Here is a 27,253-nt window from a genome sequence, read left to right as displayed (position 1 = left end):
GCTGTGGCTCTGGTAGCCGGAAGTGGTGAGGGAAGGAGGGAGGGCGGGAGGAAAGCGGCCCCAAGCCCTCGCGCCGCCCGCCCGCTCGTCCATGTGGGCCCTGACGCATGCGCACTATCCCGCGGTTCCCCCCCCGTCCCGTCCCACGCGCTCGCTGTGGTTCTGGCAGCCGGAAGTGGGGAAGGAGGAGGGAGGGCCGCCCGACGGCCCGGCCACGTGGGCCCTGAGGGGCTGCGCGGGGCCGCTGAGGGTCCTGACGCATGCGCACTATCATCCCGTCCCACGCGCTCGCTGTGGCTCTGGCAGCCGGAAGTGGTAAGGGAGGGAGGGAGGGAGGAAGGGGGGCCGCTGAGGGTCCTGACGCATGCGCACTATCATCCCGTCCCACGCGCTCGCTGTGGCTCTGGCAGCCGGAAGTGGTAAGGGAGGGAGGAAGGGGGGCCCTGAGGGGCTGCGCGGGGCCGCTGAGGGTCCTGACGCATGCGCACTGTCATCCCGCAGGCGGAAGTGGTGAGGGCCGGCGGGCCGCCCGCCCGCCCGTGGCCGCTCATCTCGCCGGCGCGGCCATGTTGGTCCTGAGGCGGTGCGCGGGGCCGCTGAGGGGCCGGGCTCGGGCCTACTCCGGCGGCGGGCCCCGCTCCCAACGCCCCGCCCGCGGCAAGGTCAGAGACCCGAAACGCCGCTACTTAGTGACCGCTTCCTGCCTTCCTTCCTTCCCTCGTATTCATTGAGCGCTTACTGTGTGCACGGCACCGGGCTAAGCGCTGGGGGAGGAAGGACAAGCTGGCCACATAGAGAGACGGTCCCTACCCAACGGCGGGCTCACAGTCTACTTCTTAGGGGAGCAGCCTGGCTCAGTGGAAGTAATAATAATAATAATGGCATTTATTAAGCGCTTACTATGTGCAAGGCACTGTTCTAAGCGCTGGGGGTATACAAAGTGATCAGGTTGTCCCACAGGGGGCTCCCAGTCTTCATCCCCATTTGACAGATGAGGGAACTGAGGCCCAGAGAAGCGAAGTGACTTGCCCAAAGTCACACAGCTGACAAGTGGCGGAGCCAGGATTCGAACCCATGACCTCGGACTCCAAAGCCCGTGCTCTTTCCACCGAGCCACGCTGCTTCCCCTGGAAAGAGCCCGGGCTTTGGAGTCAGAGGCCATGGGTTCAGATCCCGGCCCCGCCAGTTGTCAGCTGGGTGACTTTGGGCAAGTCACTTCACTTCTCTGGGCCTCAGTTCCCTCATCTGTAAAATGAGGATTAAGACTGTGAGCCCCCCGTGGGACAACCTGATCACTTTGTATCCTCCCCAGCGCTTGGAACAGTGCTTTGCACATAGTAAGTGCTCAACAAATGCCATCATTATTATTATTATTATTATTACTCTGAGCAGAGCGCTGGACTAAGCGCTTGGGAGAGGACAGTACTGCCCAGCCCGCACCCTCCGCTCCTCCACCACTAATCTCCTCACTGTACCTCGTTCTCGCCTGTCCCGCCGTCGACCCCCGGCCCACGTCATCCCCCGGGCCTGGAATGCCCCCAGTCCCTCTGCCCATCCGCCAAGCTCGCTCTCTTCCTCCCTTCAAGGCCCTGCTGAGAGCTCACCTCCTCCAGGAGGCCTTCCCACACTCAGCCCCTTCTTTCCTCTGCCCCTCGTCCCCCTCTCCATCCCCCCGTCTTACCTCCTTCCCTTCCCCACAGCACCTGTATATATGGTTGTACATATTTATTACTCTATTTATTTATTTATTTATTTATTTTACTTGTACATTTCTATCCTATTTATTTTGTTGGTATGTTTGGTTCTGTTCTCTGTCTCCCCCTTTTAGACTGTGAGCCCACTGTTGGGTAGGGACTGTCTCTATGTGATGCCAATTTGTACTTCCCAAGCGCTTAGTACAGTGCTCTGTACATAGTAAGCGCTCAATAAATACGATTGATTGATTGATTGATTGATTACAGCCAAGTTGTTCGCTGTGGGCTGAGAATGTGACTGCCTACTCTGTTATATTGTAGTCTCCCTCCGCACACCCGCCAAGCTAGCCCTCTTCCTCCTTTCGAAGCCCTACTGAGAGCTCACCTCCTCCAGGAGGCCTTCCCACACTGAGCCCCCTCCTTCCTCTCCCCCTCCCCATCTCCCCCGCCTTACCTCCTTCCCCTCCCCACAGTACCTGTGTGTATATATATAGATATATATGCACATATATATAGATATATATGCACATATATATATAATAGTAATAATGGCATTTATTAAGCACTTACTATGTGCAAAGCACTGTTCTAAGCGCTGGGGAGGTTACAAGGTGATCAGGTTGTCCCACGGGGGGCTCACAGTCTTAATTCCCATTTTACAGATGAGGTAACTGAGGCCCAGAGAAGTTAAGTGACTTGCCCAAAGTCACACAGCTGACAGTTGGCAGAGCTGGGATTTGAACCCACGACCTCTGACTTCAAAGCCTGTGCTCTTTCCACTGAACCACGCTGCTTCTCTATATATGTTTGTACATATTTATTACTCTATTCATTCAATCGTATTTATTGGGCGCTTACTGTGTGCAGGGCACTGTACTAAGCGCTTGGGAAGTCCAAGTTGGCAACATATAGAGACGGTCCCTACCCAGCAGTGGGCTCACAGTCTAGAATGGGGAGATGGAGAACAAAACAAAACATATTAACAAAATAAAATAAATAGAATAAATGTGTACAAATAAAATAGAGTAATAAATACGTACAAACATATACATATATATTTTACTTGTACATATTTATTCTATTTTATTTTGATAATATGTTTTGTTACTCTATTTGTACTTATTTATTCTATTTATTTCATTTTGATAATATGTTTTGTTTTGTTGTCTGTCTCCCTCTTCTAGACTGTGAGCCCGCTGTTGGGTAGGGACCGTCTCTATATGTTGCCAACTTGGACTTCCCAAGCACTTAGTACAGTGCTCTGCACACAGTAAGCGCTCAATAAATACGATTGAATGAATGACTAAATCAAGCAGTGGTAGGAACTGTCTCTATATGTTGCCGACTTGGACTTCCCAAGCGCTTAGTACAGTGCTCTGCACACAGTACGCGCTCAATAAATACAATTGAATGAATGGTGTTTAGCGCTTACCACGTGCAGGGCACTGTACTAAGCCCTTGGGAGAATAAAACAGAATTAGCAGACACTTTCCCTGCCCATAACGAACTTGCAGTCTAGAGGGGGAGGCAAATATTAATGATAATGAGAGTAATTACTATGGTATTTGGTAAGCGCTTACTATATGCCAAGCACTGTACTAAGCACGGGGGTAGATACGAGATAATCATTTCCCACACACCTCCGTATCAAACAAAAACTCCTCACCACTGGCTGTAAAGCAATCCATCACCTTGCCCGTCCTACCTCACCTCGCTTCTCTTCTACTCCAACCCAGCCCGCACACTTCGCTCCTCTAGTGCCAGCCTTCTCACTGTGCCCCCATCTCGCCTGTCTCGCCGCCGGCCCCTGGCCCACTTCCTACTGGGCTCAGTGAAAAGAGCACGGGCTTTGGAGTCAGAGGTCATGGGTTCGAATTCCGACTCCACCACATGACGGCTGTGTGACCTTTGGCAAGTCACTTAACTTCTCTGAGCCTCAGTTACCTCATCTGTAAAATGGGGATTGATTGTGAGTCTCACGTGGGGCAACTTGATCACCTTGTATCCCCCCCAGCACTTAGAACAGTGCTCTGCACATAGTAAGCACTTAACAAATGCCATTATTATGATTATTATTCCTACCTCTGGCCTGGAACGCCCTCCCTCCTCAAATCCGACAGACAATTACTCCCCCCTACTTCAAAGCCTTATTGAAGGTACATCTCCTCCAAGAAGCCTTCCTAGACTGAGCCCCACTTTTCCTCTTCTCCATTCCCTTCTGCATCGCCCTGACTTGCTCCCTTTTCTCTCCCCCACGACACAAACAGCCCCGCAGCACTTAAGTATTTGTCTGTAATTTTACTTACTTGTATTGATGTCTATTTGTATTGATGTGTGTCGCCCCGCTCTAGACTGTGAGCTGGTGGGCAGGGATTGTCACTGTTTATTGTTGTGTTGTACTTTCCCAAGCGCGTAGCACAGTTTTCTGCACACAGTAAGCGCCTAGTAAATGTGATTGAATAATAATAATGATGATGGTATTTGTTAAGCGCTTACTATGTGCAAAGCAGTGTTATAAGCGCTGGGGGGGGGATACAGGGTGATCAGGTTGTCCCACGTGAGGCTCACAGTCTTAATCCCCATTTTACAGATGAGGTAACTGAGGCACAGAGAAGTTAAGTGACTTGCCCAAAGTCACACAGCTGACAAGTGGCAGAGCCAGAATTATAACCCATGACCTCTGACTCCCAAGCCCACGCTCTTTCCACTGAGCCACGCTGCTTCTCTATTGAATGAACAAATGACTGAGGAAGGAAGAGAAAGGACAGGTATTGAACCCCCATTTTGCAGATGAGGGAACTGAGACATAGAGAAGTTAAGTGACCTGCCCAAGATCACACAGCAGGTACATGGCTGTGACCTGCCACTAGGCCACGCTGCTGCCCTATGAATAAATAATTTATAATATATAATTTAAAGATATGCACTTGAGTGCTCTGGGGTTGAGGGTGGGGTGAATATCAAATGTCCAGGTACAGCGCTCTGCATGGAGCTCAAGAAGTACGATTGATTAATCTCGTAGACGTGATCCCTGTCCACAAGAGGAGACAGACAATAAAATAAGTTACACATAGCGGAAATAATGAGGAAGTAATGAGGCATAAATACGATTGATGATGATGATGATAATGATGTGCATAGGGCTAGGAGGAGAATCAAAGTGCCTAAGGGGTGCATAGCCAATATTCTGTGAACATAGAGAGGAGGGCAGATAGGGGAAATGAGGGCTTTATCAGGGAAGACCTCACTTGGAGGAGATGTGATTTTAGGAGGTTTTGAAGGTGGGGACAATGGTGGTCTGGTGGATATGAAGGGCGGGTGTGAGCAGTAGACTGTGAGCTCGTTGTGGTCTGGGAATGTGAATTTATTGTTGTATTGTGCTATTCCAAGCACTTAGTACAGTGCTCTGCACGCAGTAAGTACTCAATAAATACCACTAACTCGGAGTGAGTTCCAGGCCCGCCCTTGATGCCTCCATTCTCCTCCATTTCTCCAGGAAAAGCTGGACATGTCCAGATTCCCAGTGGAAAACATCCGGAACTTCAGCATCATAGCTCACGTGGACCATGGCAAAAGTACCCTAGCAGACAGGCTGCTGGAACTAACAGGTGGGCCTACTTTTAGAACAGCACAGGGCCCCCCAGGTAGAATACAAGCTTGCACTGGATCACTGCTGGCCCAGGACCGAGCCTTCTCATACTTCAGGGTGCCGCAGTTTCTGAACGCTGAGTTATGGCAGGTCAGCGCACATCTGGTCACCAGGACAATCGTTGGATTAAATGGACAACTTTTCTCTGTCGGTTTATTTTCCCATCCATCAGTTTGAAACCTGGGTGGCAGGCCGCGGCGTTGATTTTTTTTTTTTTTTTCTCATTGTCTACCTCTCATCCTCCAGGACTATTTTCTGCGAGGCTTTGACCCGGGCCAGGAGAGCCATGGGCTCGACTCCCTTGTCCATCCTTCTGCAGGGACGATTGCCAATACCGGAAGGAACAAGCAGGTCCTGGATAAACTACAGGTGGAGCGGGAGAGGGGGATCACCGTCAAAGCCCAGACCGCGTCCCTCTTCTACCATTTCGGAGGGGTTGAGTATCTTCTAAATCTCATCGACACCCCTGTGAGTATACAACTCAGAAAGGCAGTGGGAGCTTATTTCTCATTTGTTACTGGATGAACTCTCACCCCAAGCCCCATGGGCGTCGGGCCTGGCTTCTTCACATCCTCCAGCGGCTCGCTGTGTCATCTTTCACTAGCGTTAGCCGAGTCGGGATGAGTGGAGCTGCGGCAGCCGAGGAGACAGTGCGGCAGTGTCCTAGCGGAAACGAGGCTCACTCCATCTCTGTGCTTCCACAGGGTCACGTGGACTTTAGCTACGAAGTATCCAGATCGCTTTCAGCCTGCCAAGGGGTCTTACTCGTCGTGGACGCCAATGAGGTCTGGGCTGAGCTTGTGTCGTGGGTAATTTGGAGCAGTGCTTCTGGTTCTGTTCACTTAAGGATGGACAGGACCACCTGCCTCACTCGGGCTTGTCCCCAGTGCTAGCCTCACCACCCCTGCTCCTCTCCCCCTCCAGCTCTTGGGATTTGCAATGTCGGATGCCCCCTCCCCGAGCCCAGCCAGGAGCCTGATGCGCCCGAGATTAGTTGTGGGGGAGGAGCGGTGCTTTCCGGCAAAGGGAACTTGGGAGCTCTGGGAGTGTGAACCACCTGGGGGCTGCCCACCCCTACCCTCCACAGTAGGCAGTCCCATCTGATAGGAGTTGCCCCAATGTCACCCCCTCTGCCCCTGCAAGAACAGCATCCTCAGTGCTGAGGCCTGCGTTTAGGGCAGGTGGGCTGGAGAGCGGTGAGGCAAGTTTGAGTAAAAGTCGGGGGCCGTGCTCCCCAAACCCATCAGGATGACCTTCTTGCTGAGAGGAGTCTTGTCCTGGAGGGGAAGCAGCCACCTGGAAACTGGGGTACTCCCAGACTTTCGAGAGGTGGAGTACATGACTTCTCAATGGGCTTTGCGTGGCAGGGGATGACGGCCCAGGTGTAGGGTCGTTCCCCTAGCTGATCACAGTGTGGCCTGGTGGAAAGAACACGGAACCGGGAGCCAGGAAACCTGTTTTCTAGTCCGGTTTGGCTACCTACCCACTGTGAGACCCTGGGTGAGTCACATTCCTCTGTGGGCCTCAATTTCTTCATAGATCATGAGCCCCGTATGGCTGTGTTGAGCTCATAAACTTGTATCTACCCCTGTACCTAGCACACAGTAACTGCTTAATACGGGCCATTATCATTATTGTTATTCAGGGTGATATCCAAGGCTGCTGCTGTTTAGGTATATTAAAGCTGTGGCTCTGGGGGAATGACAAACTCCAGAGACACTTAAGGACCTGTTCGCTTTGCCACGGGTCAAAGAGCTTTATGAGATTTCTCTGACTTTGCTTTTCAGGGCATCCAAGCGCAAACAGTAGCCAACTTTTTTCTTGCCTTTGAAGCACAACTGTCGATAATCCCGATAATAAACAAGGTAACGCAAGCCTCGTCTGTCCCTACTTTCGGTGCTCTCCGAAAGTCGCCCAGTAAGCGCCGGTCCTGCTATCCCCGGCTTGGCAGCGAGGGTGCCCGCGGCGATGATGTCAGACAGGACATCTCCCCAGGGGAGGGGAGGGGATTTGGGTCCGCCCGGCCGGCGGCTCAGAGCCCCAGCGGCTCGGGGTGGCTTTTCTCACCACCCTCTCCAGTGTGCCACAGGCAGACCTTGAGAGGGTGCTGGGAGGGTGGGGCACTCAAGAACTTGGCTTAGCCCAGTGGGATCTCTAGGCTCTTTTCCGCTCCCTTAAGAGTTTGGAGATGAGGCGGGAGGGGGAGGTCAGGGTCTTGATTTGACAAACACTCATGGAAGGATGGAACTGGAGTTTTCCATAAGGCAGAAATGCGTCCCGCTGTTTCGCAGATCGACTTGAAGAATGCGGACCCCGAGAGGGTGGCAAACCAGGTGGAGAAGATGTTCGACATTCCTGGCCAGGACTGTATTCGGGTAACTAACCGGTCCTCTCGCTGGGGCAGGTTTTGGTGATTCCACTCGGCCCCCCGGGAGGGTCGGGCTGAGGATCGGGCGAGGTCTTGAGCCTAGCAGGTGTCGGGGAGCTTGAGTTTTCAGAACCAAGGCTTTGGGACTCCTGCATGAGCTACTCCTGCTCTCACTCTCTTTCTCCTCTTCAGTCTCCATCATCCACACTCCCTGTTGTGCCCCAGTGGGGAGAGTGTTGGTGGATATGCAGCCCAAGCGGGTGCCCATAGAGGTCGGATTGGCCCCCAGCTGCATCTCCACTGTGCCCTCAGTGCGGCCCCTGAAGGCTCAGAGGCTCCCACTGGCCAGACGGGAGGCGCGTTAGCGGCCCCCGGGGCTTTGGGCCTAACGTGTCTGGCTGTGGGGGCTGATGGGGAGCCAGGGAGCGAGGCCTCTGACCCACTGAGGGGTTTGCAGCAGCTCTGGCCGAGGCTGGCGGCATGTGCCAGGCAGTGGGGAGGGGTGATACAGGCGGCCCCCCAGGGAAGAGCGCACACAGGGTCGCGGCTAAGGACAGTCCCCTTCAGGGCATGGCAGGCGGCCTGTTTCTCATCTTTAGATTTCCGCCAAACTGGGAACCAACGTGGAACAGGTGCTCCAGGGAATCATCGAAAGGATCCCTCCGTGAGTAAGCGGACACAGAAGGGCCCGAGGCAGTAAACTACCAAAGATCTTGGCAAGGAATGGGTGGCGGGAGAGGCCCCGGGGCGGGTCACAGTGGCCAAGAGGGTGGCTGCCGTTCAACGTCCATACCCAGAATGGGCTGGGGCTGCTGTCCATCAGCCTGCTGCCCAGGGCTGGGGCAGAAACGGGAAGGCAAGCAGGGAGGGTCGGCAGTGAGCATGCACCTCTCGATCTAGGCCAGTGGTGGATCGCCAAAACCCCCTGAAGGCCCTGGTGTTCGACTCCACCTTTGACCAGTACCGGGGGGTGATAGCCAACGTGGCGCTGTTCGGCGGGGAGGTCTGCAGGGGGGACAAGGTCGTATCCGCTCACTCCCAGAAGACCTACGAAGTGAACGAAGTCGGAGTCCTGACCCCAGATGGGCAGCCGACTCAGAAGCTGTGAGTGTGCCGGCGGGCCAACTGGTGGTGTGCTTGGTGGAGGGCTGACGGAGGGCCGGTCGGGGCAGGGGATCAGCCGACCCCGGGGAGCCAGAGCCATCCCATTGTGGTCCGAGGCGGGCGAAGGACCAGAGGCTCCACGCCGATCGGTGGGAAACGGACGGGACACCCGCCATGGGCTTCCTGTGGCGAAGGCCTGCTCAAGGATCTGCTCCGCCCATCTGGGGAGTCTCCCCTGCCCCCACTGGGTGCTCAGTGCGGTCCCCAAAGGAGAATGTTTGGGGGGAAGCTGGGGGGGCACGACCCCCGTAGCACCTTCCCTGTTCTCCCAATGCTTGCTTCCTCTAGCTATGCAGGCCAGGTGGGCTACCTGATTGCTGGAATGAAAGCCATCAGCGAAGCGCAGGTGGGAGACACACTGTATTTCCCGAAGCATCCGGTGGAGCCCCTGCCGGGTTTCAAATCTATGAAGCCCATGGTGTTCGCAGGTGAGGAGTTGCCCGGCCCACGGCAGGTCTGCCTCCGGGCCACCGCCAGACCTCGCTCACTGCCCACTGCCCCAGCCTGCAGTCCATGAGGGAGCCTCGACATTCCTCCAGGTTTGCTAGGCTTGGTGCTCCACGGGCCAGGCGGGCAGGGGTGGGGGGCCAGCAGTCCCGAGCACAGCATTTGCCGCTTGTCACGGTCACGCTGCCCGGGCAGGAGGCCGGGCAGGAGTAAGAGGTCAGTGGTGAGGGAGACAAGAAGGGGGCCCAAGAAGTAGGTTGGCCGGAAAAGAAAGGAGTGAGTGAGTGACCTGGGAGAGGAGTGAGGCGAGAGCTGAATGAGGGTCCGTTTGACCCAGAGAGGAATGGGAAACCCCTGGAGGTTTGGATATACAACAGAAATATCCCTTCAAGCTAGTGCTTTGTAGCATTCTGACTTTGGCTCCCATTGGCTAAAGAACATACAGAGACTATACCCAGTCCTGCTAGACAGTAAACAACTTTAGGGCAGAAGTCATGTCTACGCTAGCTCCACTGTTCTCTCCCAAGCACTTAGTACTATGCCCCCTCCACAAGTCGGTGCTCAAGAAGTATCATTCATTCATTGACTTATTCTTCTGTTTCTAAGATTCATGGAAAGGTGCTCTGCCTTTGACCATACATAATGGGTCAGTGATATTTACTGAATGCTTACTGTGTGCAGAACACTGTGCTAAGTGCTTGGGAGAGTACAACAGAATAGGTGGGCGCATTCCCTGCCCATAATAATGATGTCAGAAAGAATGTAAAGTTTCAGACTTCATTATGCCTTAACATGCTAATCCAGCCATTTCAAATTTAGTGTTAACAAGTATATTTGGGCTGAGAAGGAACACACATCCTTTCAACTTGTATCCAAAAGCTTTCCAGGAGTTTCATAAGCTACGTGAGGACTGAATTCTAGAGTTCTGTTTTTCAAAATATACAAGAAGCAGCATGGTCTATTGGAAAGGGCTATGTGCGTTTGTCTGCTGCGTGACTTTGGGCAAGTCACTTAATCGGTTATGCCTCAGTTCCCCCATCTACAAAATGATTAAATGCCTGTTCTCCCTCTCTTTTAGACTGTGATCTCTGTGTGGGACAGGGACTTTGTCCAATCTGATTTTCTTGCACCTGTGCCAGCACTTAGCATGTAATAAGTGCATAGCAAATACTATTGTTCTTTATAAATATTTATAAATGATATTAATAGTAAAAATAATAACTGGCAGGATTTCTACAGAAAGCCATATTTTTCCTCTGAAAGCACAGCTGTTGTTGACTGCAGTAGGGGCTCAAAAGATGGTCAGAGTTCGCTTTTCCTAAACATTCTGCAATTGAAAGGCTCCCTCTCCCTGGCAGACATAGAGGAAAGCCTTCAGCGGGCAGCCCTGGTGGGGGGTGGGGGGGCCGCCACCACCACTGCCCCAACCATTGCGAGGCTGTTGTTCCATCCGGCAGGGATGTACCCCCTGGACCAGTCTGAGTACAGCAGCCTGCAGAGTGCGGTGGAGAAGCTGACCCTGAATGACTCTAGTGTGACGGTCCACAGGGAGAGCAGCCCAGCGCTGGGGGCCGGCTGGCGGTGAGGGAAGGGGCCGGCCCTAGTAGTATCTCTGATTGGGGGTCTTGGGGGGATGGCGAGGAGGATGAAGGCACAGGTACCAGGTGTGGCCCCAGGAGGCTGAGTTGGGATCGGCGCTAGCGCCGTGAGGGAAACTGTACTTAGGACTGGGGGTAGGGGTGGAGGGCTGGGAAGCCCGGAGCGGGCATCCATTCTGTGGCGATGCCTGGGCATTGAATGGAGAGCAGGGCCAGACTCAGCACTCCAGATCAGGGACAGCAGCCCAGGGCCCCATGGTGGTGCCGGGGGAATGCCAACTCCCACATGCCTTCTCAGGTTGGGGTTCCTCGGCCTCCTGCACATGGAAGTTTTTAACCAGCGCTTGGAGCAGGAGTACAACGCATCTGTGATCCTCACCACCCCCACGGTGCCCTACAAGGCCGTTCTCTCCTCTGCAAAAATGATCAAGGTGGTGCTTCTCCAAACGGGGGTGGTGGAGAGGGGCAGGGAGAGCTAAAGCCTGAGTCCCCTTCCCGGTCAGCTCAGCATGGCCGGGCCAGTGTGACCGATAGGCTGGGTGGGGGGGTGGTACCCTAACATCAGATTTGGAGGCCCACAGCAATGGTCAAGACAGTTCCTTTCTAATCAGCTAATTAAACCTCTTCGGCATCTCCTTGCCTGTCAAACCAAAGTCATCAGCCACCACCGCCACCCTGCAGGGCCCAACCAGATTTCATTTGATTTGATGCTGCAGAAGGTAGCCTTGGCATCCAAGGGGCACCCCTGGGATCCTCTGGCATGAACACGTGGCAGACGACAGGCAGACCTGCCTTCACCCATCTCCTTAGCTTCCGCCCCATCCCCTCCCCTCCCACCCTAGCCTGGAAACTCCTGATAGCCAGTGGCCATCCGTCTCCCTCCCTCCCTTCCTTTCTTCCTTCCTTCCGTTCAGAAGAGCAGACTGAACCGTGCTGATGTTTTCTCCTTTGCAGGAGTATGGAGAAAAGGAGATCACAATCGTCAGCCCTGCCCAGTTTCCTGACAGGTCCAAAGTAGCAGAATACCTGGAGCCCACTGTCCTGGGCACCATCATCACCCCTGACGAGTACACTGGAAAAATCACAGCCCTGTGCCTGGTGCGTGGGTGCGGTCCACGGCTTCAACACAGGCAGTTTTTCTCCTTTCCCAGCACCGTCCCGGCTCGGGACGGGGCTGGGCCAGACCAGACCCAGACACGATTGTGCAGGGAGAACTAGGGATGTGAGGGTTCAAGGAAGGGGCCACGGGAATTGGACGCGAGACCAAAAGCTCAGGATGCCAGACAAGGCCAAGGGGGGAACCTTCCAAGCCCTGGCAGGTACAATTTCAGCCCATCTTTAAAACAGCGAACAGAAGCTCCCCATGTTTTTCCGGTGATGGACACAGCCATCAGTCATCCTGGATCACACATGCCAGGTGTGCCCTGGTTCCCTCACCACGGGGGCTGGCGCTGTCAGTGGGCAGGGCCGACTCTGGGATCTCTCAGGGTCCCCGAGGCTACATTACAACCTGGCCAGTCCACGATTGCCTCTGTCTGTGCCTAGGCTTCATCACCTGGATTCAGCAAATGCTGGAGCATCATCTATGTGCACAGCACCATCCTAAGCAGCCAGGGGAGCCCAGCTGAAAGGGACAGGCAACCGTGGTCATACCACACCCCAGGGAGCGCGCTCAATCGGCCCCTTGAAACCACATTAGGGGGGCGAGTGCGAAGCCAACTCTGGTTTTCACATAGGAAAGAAAGCATGTTCAGGCATCCCCAAGAGCCCACAAAATATAAACACCTATTTTCAAAAACCGCAGTGTGAGAAGACACAAAAATTAGAGTTAACTGGTCAGATAGCAATGTAAATTTGTACCTGTAATAAGTTGGATTAAGTTGGATTTTTTTTAAGGCAGGGAGATGTAAAACCTAATTTTCCAAGTTTTCCATGTTTCAGCCACCAGACTCCCAGAGATCATAGGCTAGAACTCAGTGCTCAGTAGGACCGTCATCGGCTATTGCCCAAGTGAAGAGGGTTCTCCCCGGGAGAGGCTGTTGGCATGCACTCGGCTCTGGGCATGGCAGGCTCACGTGATGATCCTTGCCTGTTGCAGGCTCACCGGGGAGTTCAGAAGAACATGGTGTACATTGACCAGCACAGGGTGTTACTCAAGTTCCTCTTCCCACTGAACGAGGTGGTGGTGGATTTCTATGATGCGCTGAAGTCCCTCTCTTCTGGATATGCCAGGTACATCCGGGAGGGCCAAGGGACTTTCCTTAATAGACAGCAACTCCGATGTCCAGGGAGAGAGACTAGCTGGGGCAGGAGGAAGTCTTCCTGGTGTTCCAGTGTGGGCCTTTCCGCTGCCCACTTATCCCCTCCAGCTCTTCTCTCTTTAGGAAAGGGGAAAATGGCAGTTTGATGCCATCTCTCATACCAGGCCCCCACGGGCCAGTCCCAAGGCCAACTATGGCCAGTGCAGAGTTCCAGGAAGGCAGGATGGACCCCTTAAGTTCTGATTCCCAGACCTGGTAGGACACCACTCCTGCATGCTCTCAAAAGCTGTTGGGAAACAGCTCTTCTGCGTGGGGTGGTCCATCGAGGGAAAAGGGAGACGGGCTTGTCCACTGCCCTTGCGCCAGGAGCACTGGGAGCTCCGTGGGTCGTGCTAGATCCTTGCTCTGAAGGGCTGGCAATGGCATCGGACAGTGAGTGACCCTCCCTCAGGTCATCAGTGGCCACACTCGGAAGACGGGAGAGCCTGGAGACGACAGTACCGTCTCGCCTTCCATCATCTGCCAGCGCTTGCTCGCTCTGGGCCAGCTCCATCCCCGCTCTCCTGGCCAGTCTCCCAGCAGTGCCACTGTGGGAGCTGGAGGTGACAGGAGGGACGTGGGCACCCCCCCACTACGTCCCTTCCCTAAGCTCTAGAGGGAAAATCCCAGGGAGCAGCGCAGGAGAGCTGGGTGGGCCGGGCCTGGCAGACCAGCAGCACCACTCTGGGCCCGGCAGGAGCAGGCACCCGGTTCCCTGGCCAGCTTGGATCCCTGTGGCAGCTGAGCCGTCCAGGCCGCCTGTGGTCCCAGGACCGGGATCTCAGCAAAGAACAGACGGAGGCCGGAGCGGCCCTGAACCTGGGCAGGGCTGACCTGGGTCACTCTCTCTCTCGCTAGCTTTGATTACGAAGATGCCGGCTACCAGCCAGCGGAGCTGGTAAAGATGGAGATCCTGCTGAATGGGAACCCCGTGGAGGAGCTTGGCTGCATCGTGCACAAGTGAGTGACCGGCGGCCTCCCAGGTGGCCTCAAGAGGCCAGATCTCGTTTTGGCTCCGTCACGGGACCTCCCCCTGGGGTGGGGTGGGGGTGAGGAAAGCGGCCTGACAGTCTGGTGATGGGTGGGCCCAAATTTGAGGATGGTGGGAGGCACGTGCCTCTGCTTCTCTGGCGGCCCAGGAAGGATTAGCCCCGTTCCACATCCCGGCAGCAGCAGACCCAGTCAGCCTCAGCCAGGAAAAGCACAGTCCACCATCTTGGAGCTGCCAGGAACCTGAAAAACACTGGTGAGGTTTTTGTCCGAGAGGCTTAACTGAAACCTGACCCACGGTTTCAACACAGAGATAAAGCCGCCACTGTGGGCAGGGTCGTGTGTGAGCGCCTGAAGGATTCGGTGCCCAGGCAGCTGTTCGAGATAGCCATCCAGGCCGCTGTCGGGAGCAAGATCATCGCGCGAGAGACGTGAGTCTGGATTGCCCCACTTTTCGGCTCCTCTGTGAACCTGTGCCGGGCTCCGCCTCCACCCACGCCAGTCATGCCTTCTGGAGCTGTGGGGCCGGCCTCAAGAAGCCCAAATGACAGGCTGCAGGGAGGGGGAGCCCCTTTTTTTTCTGGTATTTGTTACGCACTTACTATGTGCCAGGCACTGTACTAAGTGCTGGGATAAATCAAGGTAATCAGGTTGGACACAGTCCATGCACACGTGGGGCTCAATCTTAACCCCCATTTTGCAGATGAGGGAACTGAGGCAGAGAATTGACTTGCCCAAAATCACACAGCAGTTGCGCGGAGCCAGGACTAGAACCCAGGTCCTTCTGACTCCCATGCCTGTGCTCCATCCACGAGGCCGTGTTGCTGCTTCCCCTTCCTGATCAGTGGGGTTAGACTGCCCAAAGTTTCCCTCGGGCACCAGTCTCCCAGTCTGTGACTTCCTCCAGGGAGGGAGGAAGGAGGGAGAAGGAAAAGAGGGAAGAAGGAAGAACTCCCAGCCTCCATAGCAGGCAGAGTCCCTTTCCCCACCCCCACAGCAGGTGTATTTGATGGGAAGGAGGTTGTGTTCCTCACACCCTTCCTCCTCTCACGCAACATATCGGATATGTTGTCTCTTTCTGCAGGGTCAAGGCTTACAGAAAGAACGTCTTGGCCAAATGCGTACGTAGATCACTTCCCATCCCCATGGCTTTGGGGTCCCTGGGGGCGGTCTGACTTCCTGGCTCGAGTGGGGTCACCTCATCCCTGCCCATCCCTGCACCACCGGGAGCCCCCAAGTTTTCGAGGGGCCAGACTGGCCAGACCCGGGTCTTCACCCTGGTGGTCGGTGGTTGGAGCTAATGGGTTTGGGAGCTGACTGGCCAGCCCCCTTCCCTAACCAGTGCCTACCTGAGGCAGTAAGGGCAGGGAAAGGGCCCGTCCTGAACCCCTAGATCATGCACTAACAGCTCCGTGGGGCCCTTCCCAGTATGGTGGTGACATCACCCGGAAGATGAAACTCCTGAAGAGACAAGCCGAAGGAAAGAAGAAGATGCGGAAGGTGGGGAACATAGAAGTGCCCAAAGACGCATTCATCAAGGTCCTGAAGAGACAACCTGACAAGTGAAGGGATGAACCAGTGCTGCCGAACCACACGGCTCCTCCGGGAAGGAGGCCGAGGCAGTGGCGCTGCCGCCCACAATGCGTGTTTCTCAGTGACTGGAGCATGCCCCCTTGCATCAGCCTGCCGCTGCTGCAAGGTGGGTGGCTTGGACGGAGGGCTGGCTTAGGTATCGCCCGCCATGGGCTCCACTCTAAAATCCCCTCTCCCGAGAAGACTGGGCTACCCCATTTGAGTCCCAGCCACTCCGGTCACTCCCCGCTTTTGGGGCCGGCCAGTGGATGTGAGGGCAAGTTTGCCTGCCCCTCCCTGCTCTGCTAGGACTGACTGGAGGCACCGTTTCTGCGCCCAAATTCAAACTGCGGGCACTGGATGCTGCCACTCCCTCCGGCCCAGTCTGGATGGGGCACCAATTGTGTTTCTCAGCTCTCTGCCTGCTGCTCCATTCCTAACTTGCCCATCTATCCGTGCAAGCCGCCGTGTCCAGAGCCCGGGCCCGTCTCTCCCAGGGAAGGAAGAGGCGGCAGCAGGGGTGAGGGGGGCTCAGTCTGTTGCCAGGGGCGATCTTTGCAATAAAGGATTTGTGGGCATTCACCTTTGCCTCCCGCCAGGCACCCCGAAGGTGTTGGTCTAAACAGTTGTCTGACCCCTCAGTGAACCCACCTCAGGCCCAGTGAGCAGTGCAGAAGAAGAGGGCATGGAGGAAAATAGGGGGTTGGGGGACTGGCCAGCCACTGGGTTTTCCAGCTGGGCTCGTCACTGGGCCCAGCTCGTGGCTGTTTCCCTGCCCCAGGTCACCGTTCCTGGGCTCAGGGGAGGGCAGGCACTCATCCTTCCTCAAGGCCCACTCAGCAACACGAGCAGTCTCCTGTCCTGCCGCACTCAGTCTGCCACGAACAGGATGGGGAAAGACCAGCCCTGGGACGGCCCGCTACCTCAGTACCCCATCCAGACAGGGCCCTGGCCAGCAGAAAACGCTGCACCCCTGCTTGAGGCCAGAGTCACCCAATGAGTCCCCACAGCCAGCCCTGCTCCACACATCCATGAGCCACGTCACGGACACACAGCCGCCACTTGCCTCTTTGCCACCTTTATTGGACGTTCAACACTTCCCCCGTACAGAACTAGGATTCGGCCCCTGGCCGATCCCCCGGCTCCCGGGCACCGAGACAACAAGCATGCAGGTTCGAAGTGCTGCAGCAGCAGACATCGCATAAGGCCATGCACGGGAAACACCACTTCCCAACGGGAGAGACTTTCTAGGCACTGTCTTCTCTTCAAGCCACCCAGGGAGACGGGTGATCGGAAGGGACGGGGCCGGCCCAACACGGGGAGGGGGTGGCTTTAAGGCAACCGTGTGTCAAGGAAACCCCACAACCCTCAGGGTTGGCAGCCAGGCGTATATGGACGCTACGCGTGTGGAAGGGGTAGGGGGCTCCTCCCTGCTCTATCCAATCCCAGCCTAGAGCAGGCCCCCTGTTTCTACCAGGTGGTGCCTGGCTCTAGTGGGCCTACGCATCAGGGTGGGAGCAGCCGCTCCCCAAGCTAGGAGGGGTTTGTGAGGGGGGAGGGAAATCTGTTCCTAGGAACCGGGGTCACATTCCCACGGCTGTGAGAGCCAGCCTCCAGCCTTGTTCTTCCCAGAGCTCTGACAGGCCCTTTCAGAAGCCTGCCCCTCCCACCCCCACCCCTATGGAAGCCGGTACCCGGAGTGGCCCGCTGGCTTGTAGCGGGAACAGATAGAGCGAGTGGGCTGCTCGGCGGCCTTGGGATCGTCCCGCTACCTCCTACGCCTGTGGAATGTCTGATGACGTGCAGACACTGGACCCCTAAGGAAGACGCTATCGGACTCAACACCACCCTCCCCCTCGCCCCCGCCGTGACCGGCCCGGCAGAGCGGCAGACCTCCACCCGCTCCGAACACGGGGGCTCCTGGACTCCCCCCTTCAGTTCTCCTCCTTCATGCTGCACAGGGGGTCCACGAGCTGGTTGTGCACATGCATCAGGCCTGGTGGGAAACAAAGATGAGGCAGGTGCAGATGAGGCCACGGAAAGCGGACGGGAACCGGAAGCCGGCTAGGAAGGTGCGAACAGCCGGCACGGGGTCCCGGCGGAAAACCAACAGCCCGATGGCGTGGAGAGCCGCTCGGTCTGGGGCCAATCCCGGCCCCTCCTCCTCCACCCTTCTCTGCCGGGCCCCTCCGGCAACCCTACACCAAGGCCCTTGGTAAGAAGGCTGTATACACACACAAACCCAGGTGCAAATACAAATATCACCCAAGTTGTTTCAAACCGAAAAGGACCCTGAGGCAGTAGCCGGTGCCGCGGAGCAGCCGACCATCCCGGCCTCTGCTCTGAGGCGGCATGAAGGCAGGGCGCCCTCCACGCCCTCCCGATCTCCAACCGACCCCTCATCGAACCTCCAAGATCATCACCCCCTCCCTGCACCCGGGCTCCGGGTCACTCTCACCTTTGAAGTACTTGACCGTCTTGACCCTGAGCTCCAGCGTGGCATCCTCATCGCACACGAAGATGGTGCGGGGGTGCTGCTGGAACGCCGACACGGTCCACATGTGGCTGACGCCTTCCTCGATGGCCTTGTACAGCGCAAACGCCTTGTGGGCGCCCGTGATCAGGATGACCACCTGTGAGATGGCGTGGCCGGGCAGAGCAGGGAGAGCGACCGTGACCAACAATCACAAAACCCACTCTCCAGGTCTGTGGGGCTCCAGACATTCCCCACGGCGGGGGCCGAAGCAGCCATCCTTCCTCTCCCCGCCCCACTCCCCATCAGCTGGTCACGACCGGCTACAGCTCCCAGGTCCCAGACATTTACCTCCCTAGCGTCCATCACCGTCCCCACGCCGACTGTTAGGGCCATGGTCGGCACTTTCGCTAAGTCTCCATCGAAATATTTGGCATTTGCCAAAATGGTGTCCATCGCCAACGTCTTTAGCCTCGTCCGTGACACCAAACTAGACCCTGGCTCGTTGAAGGCAATGTGGCCATCGGGCCCGATGCCTTTCCAGGCGGAGACATAGAAAAATGTGGAAAGATAGAGTCAGGGAGAGTCAAAGAGGCATACACACATTTTCAGCAAGCCTGACCAGTCCCCAGCCCGCTCCACCCATCCGAGATGCTGGGGTTCCACCCGGCTTCAGGGCAGTCATCATCATCATCATCATCAATCGTATTTATTGAGCGCTTACTATGTACAGACGTGCTCTGAGGAGCCACGGAGTATTCACAACCTCTTGTGGCACTTGAGGACATACCTTACAAGATCCAGTCTGTCTCCTCACTTGTCTAGAAGCTCTTAGAGGGCAGGGATCACGTCTACTCGCTCCAATGGACTATCCCAAGTGCTAAACGCAGTGGTCTGCACACAGCAGGTGCTCAATATAATACCACTGGTTGATTAATTGATCTTGTCTCTAATTACTGTTCAAAATTAAGGAGAGACGACCACCTCAGTGATAGGTTGGATTACTAAAGGTGGGAGATGAATGAAATCTATCCACCACCTGAGGTCCCAAAAACTGAGGGCATTTGCTTGAAAGGAAAGAGCCAGAGAAAGAGTAGGGGAAGAAATTCCCTCTGAGAATAATCCTCAGGGCTACACCGTCATTTTAGAATGGGTCACTGCAGGAGAGGCAGCGATGGAGGTGAAAGATGGACAGATGAAGTTAAGGTGAGTTGGTGGTCCATGCTGGATCACTGGATGGGAAGTGTCGGGGATGGAGGGGGGCAATCAGGGGTGTTGGTCCATGAAGGTGGGTGTTCGGGGGGGTAACCGGCACCCGATCCTCCCCAGAGGCTGGTGCCTGGCAAGGCACTGGAATAGAGGCCTGGGCTGGATGAGCGGCAGGGCTGACCCGTATCGGAGGGGTGGGAGGTGATGTGGCTGACAAGCTCTAATTCAGATTTGAAAGGTGAAGCAACTTTTTCCAGCACCGGCCCCACAGTGAGCTTAGAGTCAGGTCCTGAGCCACTGAACCATCGGGTTATTATAATAATAAAATACTTGTGATATTTGTTAAACATTTACTCCATGCCAAGCACGTTCTGGGGGCTGGGGGGAAGATACAATATAATCGGGACAGACACAGTCCATGTCCCACACGGGGCTCACAGCCCAAAGGGGTGGGAGAGCAGGTGCTGAATCCCCGTTATACAGATGATAAAACTGAGGCCCAGAGTCACCGGCAGGAAAGTGGCCAACACGAGAACCTGGGTGCTCTGACTCCCAGGTCTGCTACTCTTTCCATTAGGGTCAGCAGACAGAAAGCATGCCGCCTCTCATTCGGGTCGTTATCCCAAGAGGTCGGGGCCGGGGCGTTTGGAAAAGAGAAGTGGGAGACCAAGCCGACCCCGACCTCACTGGCCCTCACCCGCTGCGGGCCCCGCGGCAAGACCACCCACTCACCTCCCACGAAGAGGTCGATCCCCCCGGCCTCCTGGATCTTCCTCTCAAAGGCGTCACATTCGGCCTGCGGGTCGGGGGCGTTCCCGTCCAGGATGTGGGCATGGCTGGGCTCCATGTCGATGTGCTTAAAGAAGTTGTTCCACATGTACGAGTGGTAGCTCTCAGGGTGGCTCCTCGGCAGGCCTGGGATGGGCAGAGGTCAGCGCCCGGGTCCTGTCCCAGCGACCCAGCTTCCCCCTTCCCGCTGCCTCCCTACATCCCCGGTCTTTAGCCAGGAATGCCACAGGGAAGGGAGCCCGCAAGCCTCCAGTGCGGAGGTGGCCGGAGGGCAGGGATCAAGTCTCTGCCCTGAACAGTGCCACCCATGTACTAGGCTCCATCCCCATCCAAGCCCAGGAGCGCATCAGGGGCACCAGGGGGCTAGACTGTGAGCCCGCTGTTGGGTAGGGACCATTTCTGTATGTTGCCAACTTGTACTTCCCAAGCGCTTAGTACAGTGCTCTGCACACAGTAAGCGCTCAATAAATGCGACTGACTGAATGAATGAATGACACCAGCCAGCTTGGGGTCAACCACTGAGGGCTCATGTTTGGGTTCCAGTTTGCACCTTGAACCTCACCATTTGGTTCATTCAACTGTATTTATTAAGGGCTTAGTGTGTGAAGAGCACTCTACTAAGCGATTGGGAGACTACAATATAACAATAAGCACATTCCCTGCCCATAACAAACTTACAGTCTAAAGGTGAGTTTACCATGATAATACTAATAATGACAACAATTTTGGCATTTTAAAGGGCTTACTCTGGGGTAAGCACTGGTATACCCAACTGGACACAGTCCTTCTCCCACAAGGGGCTCCCAATCTTTCTTATCCCCATTTTACAGATGAGGAGTGACTTGCCAAAGTCACTCAGAGAAGTGCAGGCAGCAACATGCAGCAGGCCAACGGCAAAGCTGGGCCTCAGACCTGGATCTCCTAACTTCTAATCCCGTGCTTGTGGCCTCATGTTTTAATATGTGGAGTAGATTTCTTTTTCGAGTTTGCAGTAGAATTACCCTAACAGACTAAGCAATAGTTGCAGTAGGTAGCACGTCCTACTACTTTTCTAAAGGTTCTGGAATGCATCCTAGTTAGTAACTGGTCAGTTTGCGGGAAAATATTCCCCATCCCAGAACCCCATTCTCCTAGGACAGAACTCCAGGGAACCTAGGGGTTTGTCTGTAAGAGACCCTATGCCCGCTCCAGGGGGGTTGGAAGCAGGTGGACAGAAACTCCTTCACCTTCAATAGGTGGGAGAGGGGCACAGAAACCAATAATGGCAAAGACAGTGATCAGAAAACAGACAGAAACCCAGATGGCTGAGGGAATGCTGTGAATGCTGTGGTAGAAGCCAATCAGGGAGGGCCTCCTGGAGAAGGGGGTTTGCAGGAGGAGAGGGATGCCGACTCATCAGGGACTCCAGGGAGGGAAAAGGAGGGAGCGACAGGGCAGAGAGGGGAGTTGGCAGCCAGATTCAGTTGGGAGGGTTACTTGGGAGGAGCGAAGAGTCGGGGCTGGGGTCTGGCTAGGGAAGCAGCGTGGCTCAGTGGAAAGAGCCCGGGCTTTGGAGTCAGAGTTCATGGGTTCGAATCCTGGCTCTGCCAACTGTCAGCTGTGTGACTTTGGGCAAATCACTTCACTTCTCTATGCCTGTTACCTCATCTGTAAAATGGGGATTAAGATTGTGAGCCCCCCGTGGGACAACCTGATCACCTTAAACGACAACCTCATTCGCGCCTACTCAACCTTCCTGTCCCGCCATCGACCCCGCAGCCCACGTCCTCCCCAGGGCCTGGAATGCCCCCAATCCCTCTGCCCATCCGCCAAGCTAGCTCTCTTCCTCCCTTCAGGGCCCTGCTGGGAGCTCGCCTCCTCTGGGAGGCCTTCCCAGACTGAGCCCCCTCCTTCCTCTCCCCCTCGTCCCCCTCTCCATCCCCCCCGCATCTTACCTCCTTCCCTTCCCCACAGCACCTGTATATATGTATATATGTTTGTACATATTTATTACTCTATTTATTTATTTTACTTGTACCTATCTATTCTATTTATTTTATTTTGTTAGTATGTTTGGTTTTGTTCTCTGTCTCCCCCTTCTAGACTGTGAGCCCACTGTTGGGTAGGGACTGTCTCTATATGTTGCCAGCTTGTACTTCCCAAGCGCTTAGTACAGTGCTCTGCACATAGTAAGCGCTCAATAAATACAATTGATTGATTGTAACCTCCCCAGCGCTTAGAACAGTGATTTGCACATAGTAAGCGCTTAATAAATGCCATCATCATTATTATTATTATCATGGATACTCCCAGCATGCACCGGGAGTGGCCAGGACTTACCCACGTACTCGTCCATATTAAAGGTCTTGACGTATCTGAAGGACAGGACTCCCATCTTGTGGTACTCAATGAGCTTTTTGTAGCATCCCAGCGGTGTGCTCCCTGGAATGAAGTAAGATGGGTTTCTGGGGCTCATTCCGGGATTTGCTCCCGCTGCCAGCCACTGGTTTGGTCCATTCTTGGGAGCACAGTTTCCATGAATCCCCTTCAATCTCCCCGTGCTTATAGGGCATACTTCACGTGGTTAACACCCAATCCCTAACCCAGCCCCGGCTCTTTGTTTGGCCAGACATGGTCCAGCTGACTCTACAGTGGGCATTCCTGGTGGACACTAACTGGCATGGTCCCTGCGCCCTGGGCACCGCTCTCAACTCATGTACAGCTGCGCCATTATAGCATACTGCTTTTAACACACTTTGGCTTCTGCCACCATTTTCTGTGGGTCTCTCATTGTGAGATAAGGCTGCCGGGTTTCCTCTCCTCCCCAAACTGCTGCAGTACTGAGAGGGAGGGCTCCCCTCTTGAGATGAGATTGCCGGGTTTCCCGTCATCTCCCATTGTTGCGATTCTGAGTGGGAGGGCTTCCCACTTCCAGGAACTGGGCCTGTCTACTTGGCTTCACATGGTTATCTCAGAGGCCAGTTTTGCAGTTCTCTTGTGCTTTGCTTTCCACTAATATTGTCCCGGGGGTCCACTGACCCCCATTCTGACTGGGGAACTAGACTTCCTCTAGTAGTCTTTCACTCAACACTCTATTTTCTCAGAATCCAGTAAGACTTGATTCTTTTAGACTGTGAGCCCACTCTTTTAGACTGTGAACCCACTATTGGGTAGGGACTGTCTCTATATGTTGCCAACTTGTACTTCCCAAGCGCTTAGTACAGTGCTCTGCACACAGTAAGCGCTCAATAAATATGATTGATGATGATGATGATGAAGTAAGAGCGACAGGATGGAGCAGAGGGGCCAGGGGGCCACCCCTCCCTGTAACCCCCTGGTTTAGAAGAGACTCAACACCAAGACCCCTGAAAAGAAGGGGAGGGACCAGGAGAGGCGAACCCCCAGGCTATGGGAGGAAGGAGTGATGTAAGGAGGTGCTGCCCGGACTCAGGGCCACCCTCCGACACCGGCCACTTCCCCAAGCCCTCTATCCGGTGGTGCTCCAAAGCTGCCATGACCACTGCCGCCGGCACCCGGGGGGAGAACACCATTCCAGCAGCAGATGGACCCCAGACTTGCCCACCCCTTAGAGACCCTGCCTCACCTGTGGGCAGCCCCAGCGTGAAGTACCTGTCCGGTCCAGGCTTGAACTGCACTATGCGGTTGCAGATGTACTTGGCGGCCCACTCGCTGGCCAGCTCATAGTTATCCAGGATCACCAGTCTCATGGTGGGGCGTGGGGGCGATCCAGACACCAAAGGCCGACCTGCAAGGAGCCACGGAGAGGCAGCCGGGCTGAGTGGCGGGCATTCTGGGAATGCCAGACATGAGGCTGGCCATGGCATGGAACCAGGTGCTGGAGCGCAACCCCCTATAGATCCAACTTCCACATTCACACCTGCCATTCAGAAGCCTCCCCTAACACCCCACATGGCCCTTCAGGACCTCGCCTGGGAAACACTTCTGCACTAAGACTCACAGCTCTCCCGGGCCCTGAACGAGAAAGGCCTGGTAGAGGAGGGGCCCCTATCAAGCAGGCCTGCTGCCGCCTTCCCCCTTTCAATGGGCCGCAGGCCCTTCGTCGGCACCCACCATCGGTCCCTGAGCACCTGACATATGTGATACTTTCTGTGTGAAACAAAATGGCTAAAGGTGGAAATTGAAAAGCAAACTCCAGGACCAAACTGGGCTGGGAAAATACAGAGCTCTGTAGACCCACAGGCGAGGGGCCGATGCTGGGCCACTGGAGGGGAGTCAGGGATGGAGAAGGCAGACTCAGGGGTCCTGGATGGTCCAGCCTGGGTCACTGGGAGAGAGTCAAGGATGGAGAGGGGAAAGCCGGGGCGTTGGAGGGTCTGTGCTGGGTCACTGGGGGAGAGTCAGGGATGGTGGGGGAAAAGCCATGTTCTGGATGGTCCAGGCTGAGTCCCTGGGGGAAGAGTCCGGGGTGTTGAATGGTCCATCCCTGACCATGAGGATGGGTGCCCTCTACGCGTTGTGGTGACTTTCAGGGACAAAATCCTGGACTGGACAAGGTGTGGTTGGGTGGCAGTGCCTACTGAGCTGCCTCATGCCTCAAATGTGACTGGACATGGGCAGAGAGGAGGTTAAGACATGTTAGTTATCTGGCTTGCTGAAGAACGTTCGGTCCACGTTTCCCCACTTCCGAAGAACCTCCGATGGGTGTTACCCATCCACCTCTGCATTAAACAGAAACTCCTTTCCATTAGCTTTAAAGTACTCAGTCACCTTGCCCCTGCCCCTCCCACCTTACCTCACCGCTTTCCTACTACAACCCAGACCACACACTTTGCTCCTCTAATGTCAACCTAGTCACTTTATCTCCATCACTTCTATCCCGCTGCCGACCTCTCGCCTGGAACACCCTCCTTTTCCATATCCATCAGACAATCATTCTCCCCTTCTTCAAAGACTTACTGAAAGCACATCTCCTCCAAGAGGCCTTCCCCTACTAAGTCTTCATATCCTCTTCTCCCACCCCCTTCTGCATCACCCTTGCACTTGGATTTGTAGCCAAATCCGCACACTTTATTTACCTCTCAGTCCCACAGCACTTCTGTGTACATCCATAATTTATTTATATTACTGCCTGCCTCCCCCTCTGGACTGTAAGCTCCTTGTGGGCATGGAACATGTCTATCAACTCTGTTATAATGTACTCTCTCAAATGCTTAGTACAGTGCTCTGTATACAGTGTGGCTCAGTGGAAAGAGCATGGGCTTTGGAGTCAGAGGTCATGGGTTCAAATCCCAGCTCCGCCACCTGTCAGCTGTGTGACTTTAGGCAAATCACTTCACTTCTCTGGGCCTCAGTTCCCTCATCTGTAAAATGGGGATTAAGGCTGAGCCCCCTGTGGGACAACCTGATCACCTTGTAACCTCCCCAGCGTTTAGAACAGTGCTTTGCACATGGTAAGCGCTTAATAAATGCCATCATCATCATCAAGCACTCAAAAAATATGATTAATTACTTGTCTGCGGACAGGGAAATATTTGGGACAGATGAGGCCAAGCCGGGGCTCGTCGGACACCAGGGAGGCAGGGGAGTTGATGAGGATGGTGTGTGTGTGTGTTTGTGTATGTGCATGTATATGCATATGTGTGTTTGGGGGAACATGTGAGGCAGGAGTGGACAGGCGGAGTGTGTGTGTGTGTGTGTGTGTGTGTGCGTGTGTGTGTACATGCATATGTGTGTAGGGGGGAACATGTGAGGCAGGAGTGGACAGGCAGAGGAGGGGGAGGAACATGGCCTGGTGGAAAGAGCATGGCCCTGGGAGTCAGAGGAGCTGGATTCTAATTCTGCTCTACCATCAACTTGCCATGTAGCCTTAGGCAAACCACTTAACTTCTCTGTTGCCTGTTTCCTCAACTGTAAAATGGGGATTTAGACCGTGAGTCTCATGCAAGGCACGGACTGCGTCCAACATGATTAACTTGTATGCCCCCCAGCGTTTAGTCCAGTGCCTGGCACAAAGAGCAGGGGCTTTGGAGTCAGAGGTCATGGGTTCGAATCCCCGACTCCACCACATGTCTGCTGCGTGACCTTGGGCAAGTCACTTAACTTCTCTGAGCCTAAGTTCCCTCCTCTGTCAAATGGGGATGAAGACCGTGAGCCTCACGAGGGGCAACCTGATCACCTTGTAACCTCCCCGGCGCTTAGAACAGGGCTGCGCACATAGTAAGCGCTTAATAAATGCCACTATTATTATTATTATTATTATTATAGTAAGCGCTTAATAAATACCATATAAAGTCCTACCTCAACGCTTAGAACAGAAGTTGATACCCTGTAAGCGTTCAACAAAAATAATGATAAAGAGGGACTGTCTCTCTATGTTGCCAATTTGTACTTCCCAAGCGCTCAGTCCAGTGCTCTGCACATAGTAAGCGCTCATTCGATACGATTGATGATGATGACTGATGGAGAGGGGGGAAAGGGAGGCAAAGGAGGGCGAAGCGGAGGGGGTCCCCCGTCCCGGGCCCGTAGGGTGGGGCTCGGGCCCGGCTCCCCGCCGCCCTGCGCCCCGGGGACTCACCGCCGCGGCGGGGCTGGAGCGGGGCGGAGCGGGAGGGTCTCGGGGCCCGACGGACGGACCGAGGGGACGCGGGACGCGGCGACGGGCGGCGGGGAAGGGGCCCGAAGCGGGACCGGTGACAGCGGCCACGGCCTCCTACCTCCAACCGCGCCTGCGTCTTCTCCGCGTCCCGCAGCCACCGGGTGCTCGACTCCCAGGGGCGGGGCCCCGGGGAGGAGGAGGGAGCGGGGGGGACTCCTCTCCCCACCTCGGCCGCAGTGGGGGCCGCCTCTCCCGTCTCAATCAATCAAATTTACTGAGCGCTTACTGTGTGCAGAGCACCGGACTAAGCGCTTGGGAAGTCCAAGCTGGCCACACATAGAGACGGTCCCTACCCAACAGTGGGCTCGCAGTCTAGAAGGGGGAGACATCATCATCATCAATCGTCTTTACTGAGCGCTTACTATGTGCAGAGCACTGGACTAA

At 55.2% G+C, this 27,253-nt stretch overlaps 2 protein-coding genes across 5 annotated transcripts; one reads left to right on the top strand and one right to left on the bottom strand.

The window, feature by feature from the left end:
• Positions 1-555: 555 nt before the first annotated feature.
• GUF1 (GTP binding elongation factor GUF1) lies at positions 556-16,364 on the top strand. 2 transcript variants are annotated; one of them, XM_038769131.1, is made up of 17 exons: positions 556-662; positions 5,191-5,302; positions 5,663-5,811; positions 6,048-6,128; positions 7,131-7,208; positions 7,635-7,718; positions 8,311-8,375; positions 8,612-8,815; positions 9,164-9,303; positions 10,780-10,903; positions 11,219-11,351; positions 11,875-12,018; positions 13,019-13,152; positions 14,079-14,180; positions 14,522-14,641; positions 15,295-15,331; positions 15,639-16,364. In XM_038769131.1, exons 1-17 carry the CDS (start codon positions 567-569, stop codon positions 15,774-15,776), a joined length of 1,941 nt encoding a protein of 646 aa, XP_038625059.1. In that variant the 5' UTR covers positions 556-566; the 3' UTR covers positions 15,777-16,364. The 2 variants fall into 2 exon arrangements, with proteins under 2 accessions (XP_038625059.1, XP_038625060.1); XM_038769132.1 differs by lacking the exon at positions 556-662 and adding an exon at positions 4,444-4,462 and having other exon boundaries at positions 15,639-15,776.
• A 477-nt stretch (positions 16,365-16,841) lies between these two features.
• Positions 16,842-26,979, bottom strand: GNPDA2 (glucosamine-6-phosphate deaminase 2). 3 transcript variants are annotated; one of them, XM_038769134.1, is made up of 7 exons: positions 26,928-26,979; positions 23,837-23,998; positions 22,573-22,674; positions 20,197-20,379; positions 18,607-18,791; positions 18,241-18,415; positions 16,842-17,778 (listed from the first exon to the last, which is right to left on the bottom strand). In XM_038769134.1, the coding sequence occupies exons 2-7, from the start codon at positions 23,958-23,960 to the stop codon at positions 17,717-17,719; spliced, it is 831 nt and encodes a 276-aa protein (XP_038625062.1). In that variant the 5' UTR covers positions 23,961-23,998; positions 26,928-26,979; the 3' UTR covers positions 16,842-17,716. The 3 variants fall into 3 exon arrangements, with proteins under 3 accessions (XP_038625062.1, XP_038625061.1, XP_038625063.1); XM_038769133.1 differs by lacking the exon at positions 26,928-26,979 and adding an exon at positions 26,789-26,911; XM_038769135.1 differs by lacking the exon at positions 26,928-26,979 and having other exon boundaries at positions 23,863-23,948.
• Between the last annotated feature and the right edge of the window lie 274 nt (positions 26,980-27,253).

Source organism: Tachyglossus aculeatus, chromosome X5 (genome assembly GCF_015852505.1).
Source record: "Tachyglossus aculeatus isolate mTacAcu1 chromosome X5, mTacAcu1.pri, whole genome shotgun sequence".
Taxonomy (NCBI): domain Eukaryota; kingdom Metazoa; phylum Chordata; class Mammalia; order Monotremata; family Tachyglossidae; genus Tachyglossus; species Tachyglossus aculeatus.
This window is presented reverse-complemented; position numbering and strand designations above follow the sequence as displayed.

Bases quoted from the DNA above. Each gene is read 5' to 3' on its own strand.
- GUF1 (XM_038769131.1), top strand. From the start codon at position 567: ATGTTGGTCCTGAGGCGGTGCGCGGGGCCGCTGAGGGGCCGGGCTCGG. The intron at 663-5,190 runs GTCAGAGACCCG...CCATTTCTCCAG, and splicing joins AACGCCCCGCCCGCGGCAAG to GAAAAGCTGGACATGTCCAG. The intron at 10,904-11,218 runs GTGAGGGAAGGG...ATGCCTTCTCAG, and splicing joins GCGCTGGGGGCCGGCTGGCG to GTTGGGGTTCCTCGGCCTCC.
- GNPDA2 (XM_038769134.1), bottom strand. From the start codon at position 23,960: ATGAGACTGGTGATCCTGGATAACTATGAGCTGGCCAGCGAGTGGGCC. The intron at 18,792-20,196 runs GTGAGTGGGTGG...CCGCCTGGAAAG, and splicing joins GATCGACCTCTTCGTGGGAG to GCATCGGGCCCGATGGCCAC. The intron at 17,779-18,240 runs GTGAGAGTGACC...GTTTCCCACCAG, and splicing joins GACGGTCAAGTACTTCAAAG to GCCTGATGCATGTGCACAAC.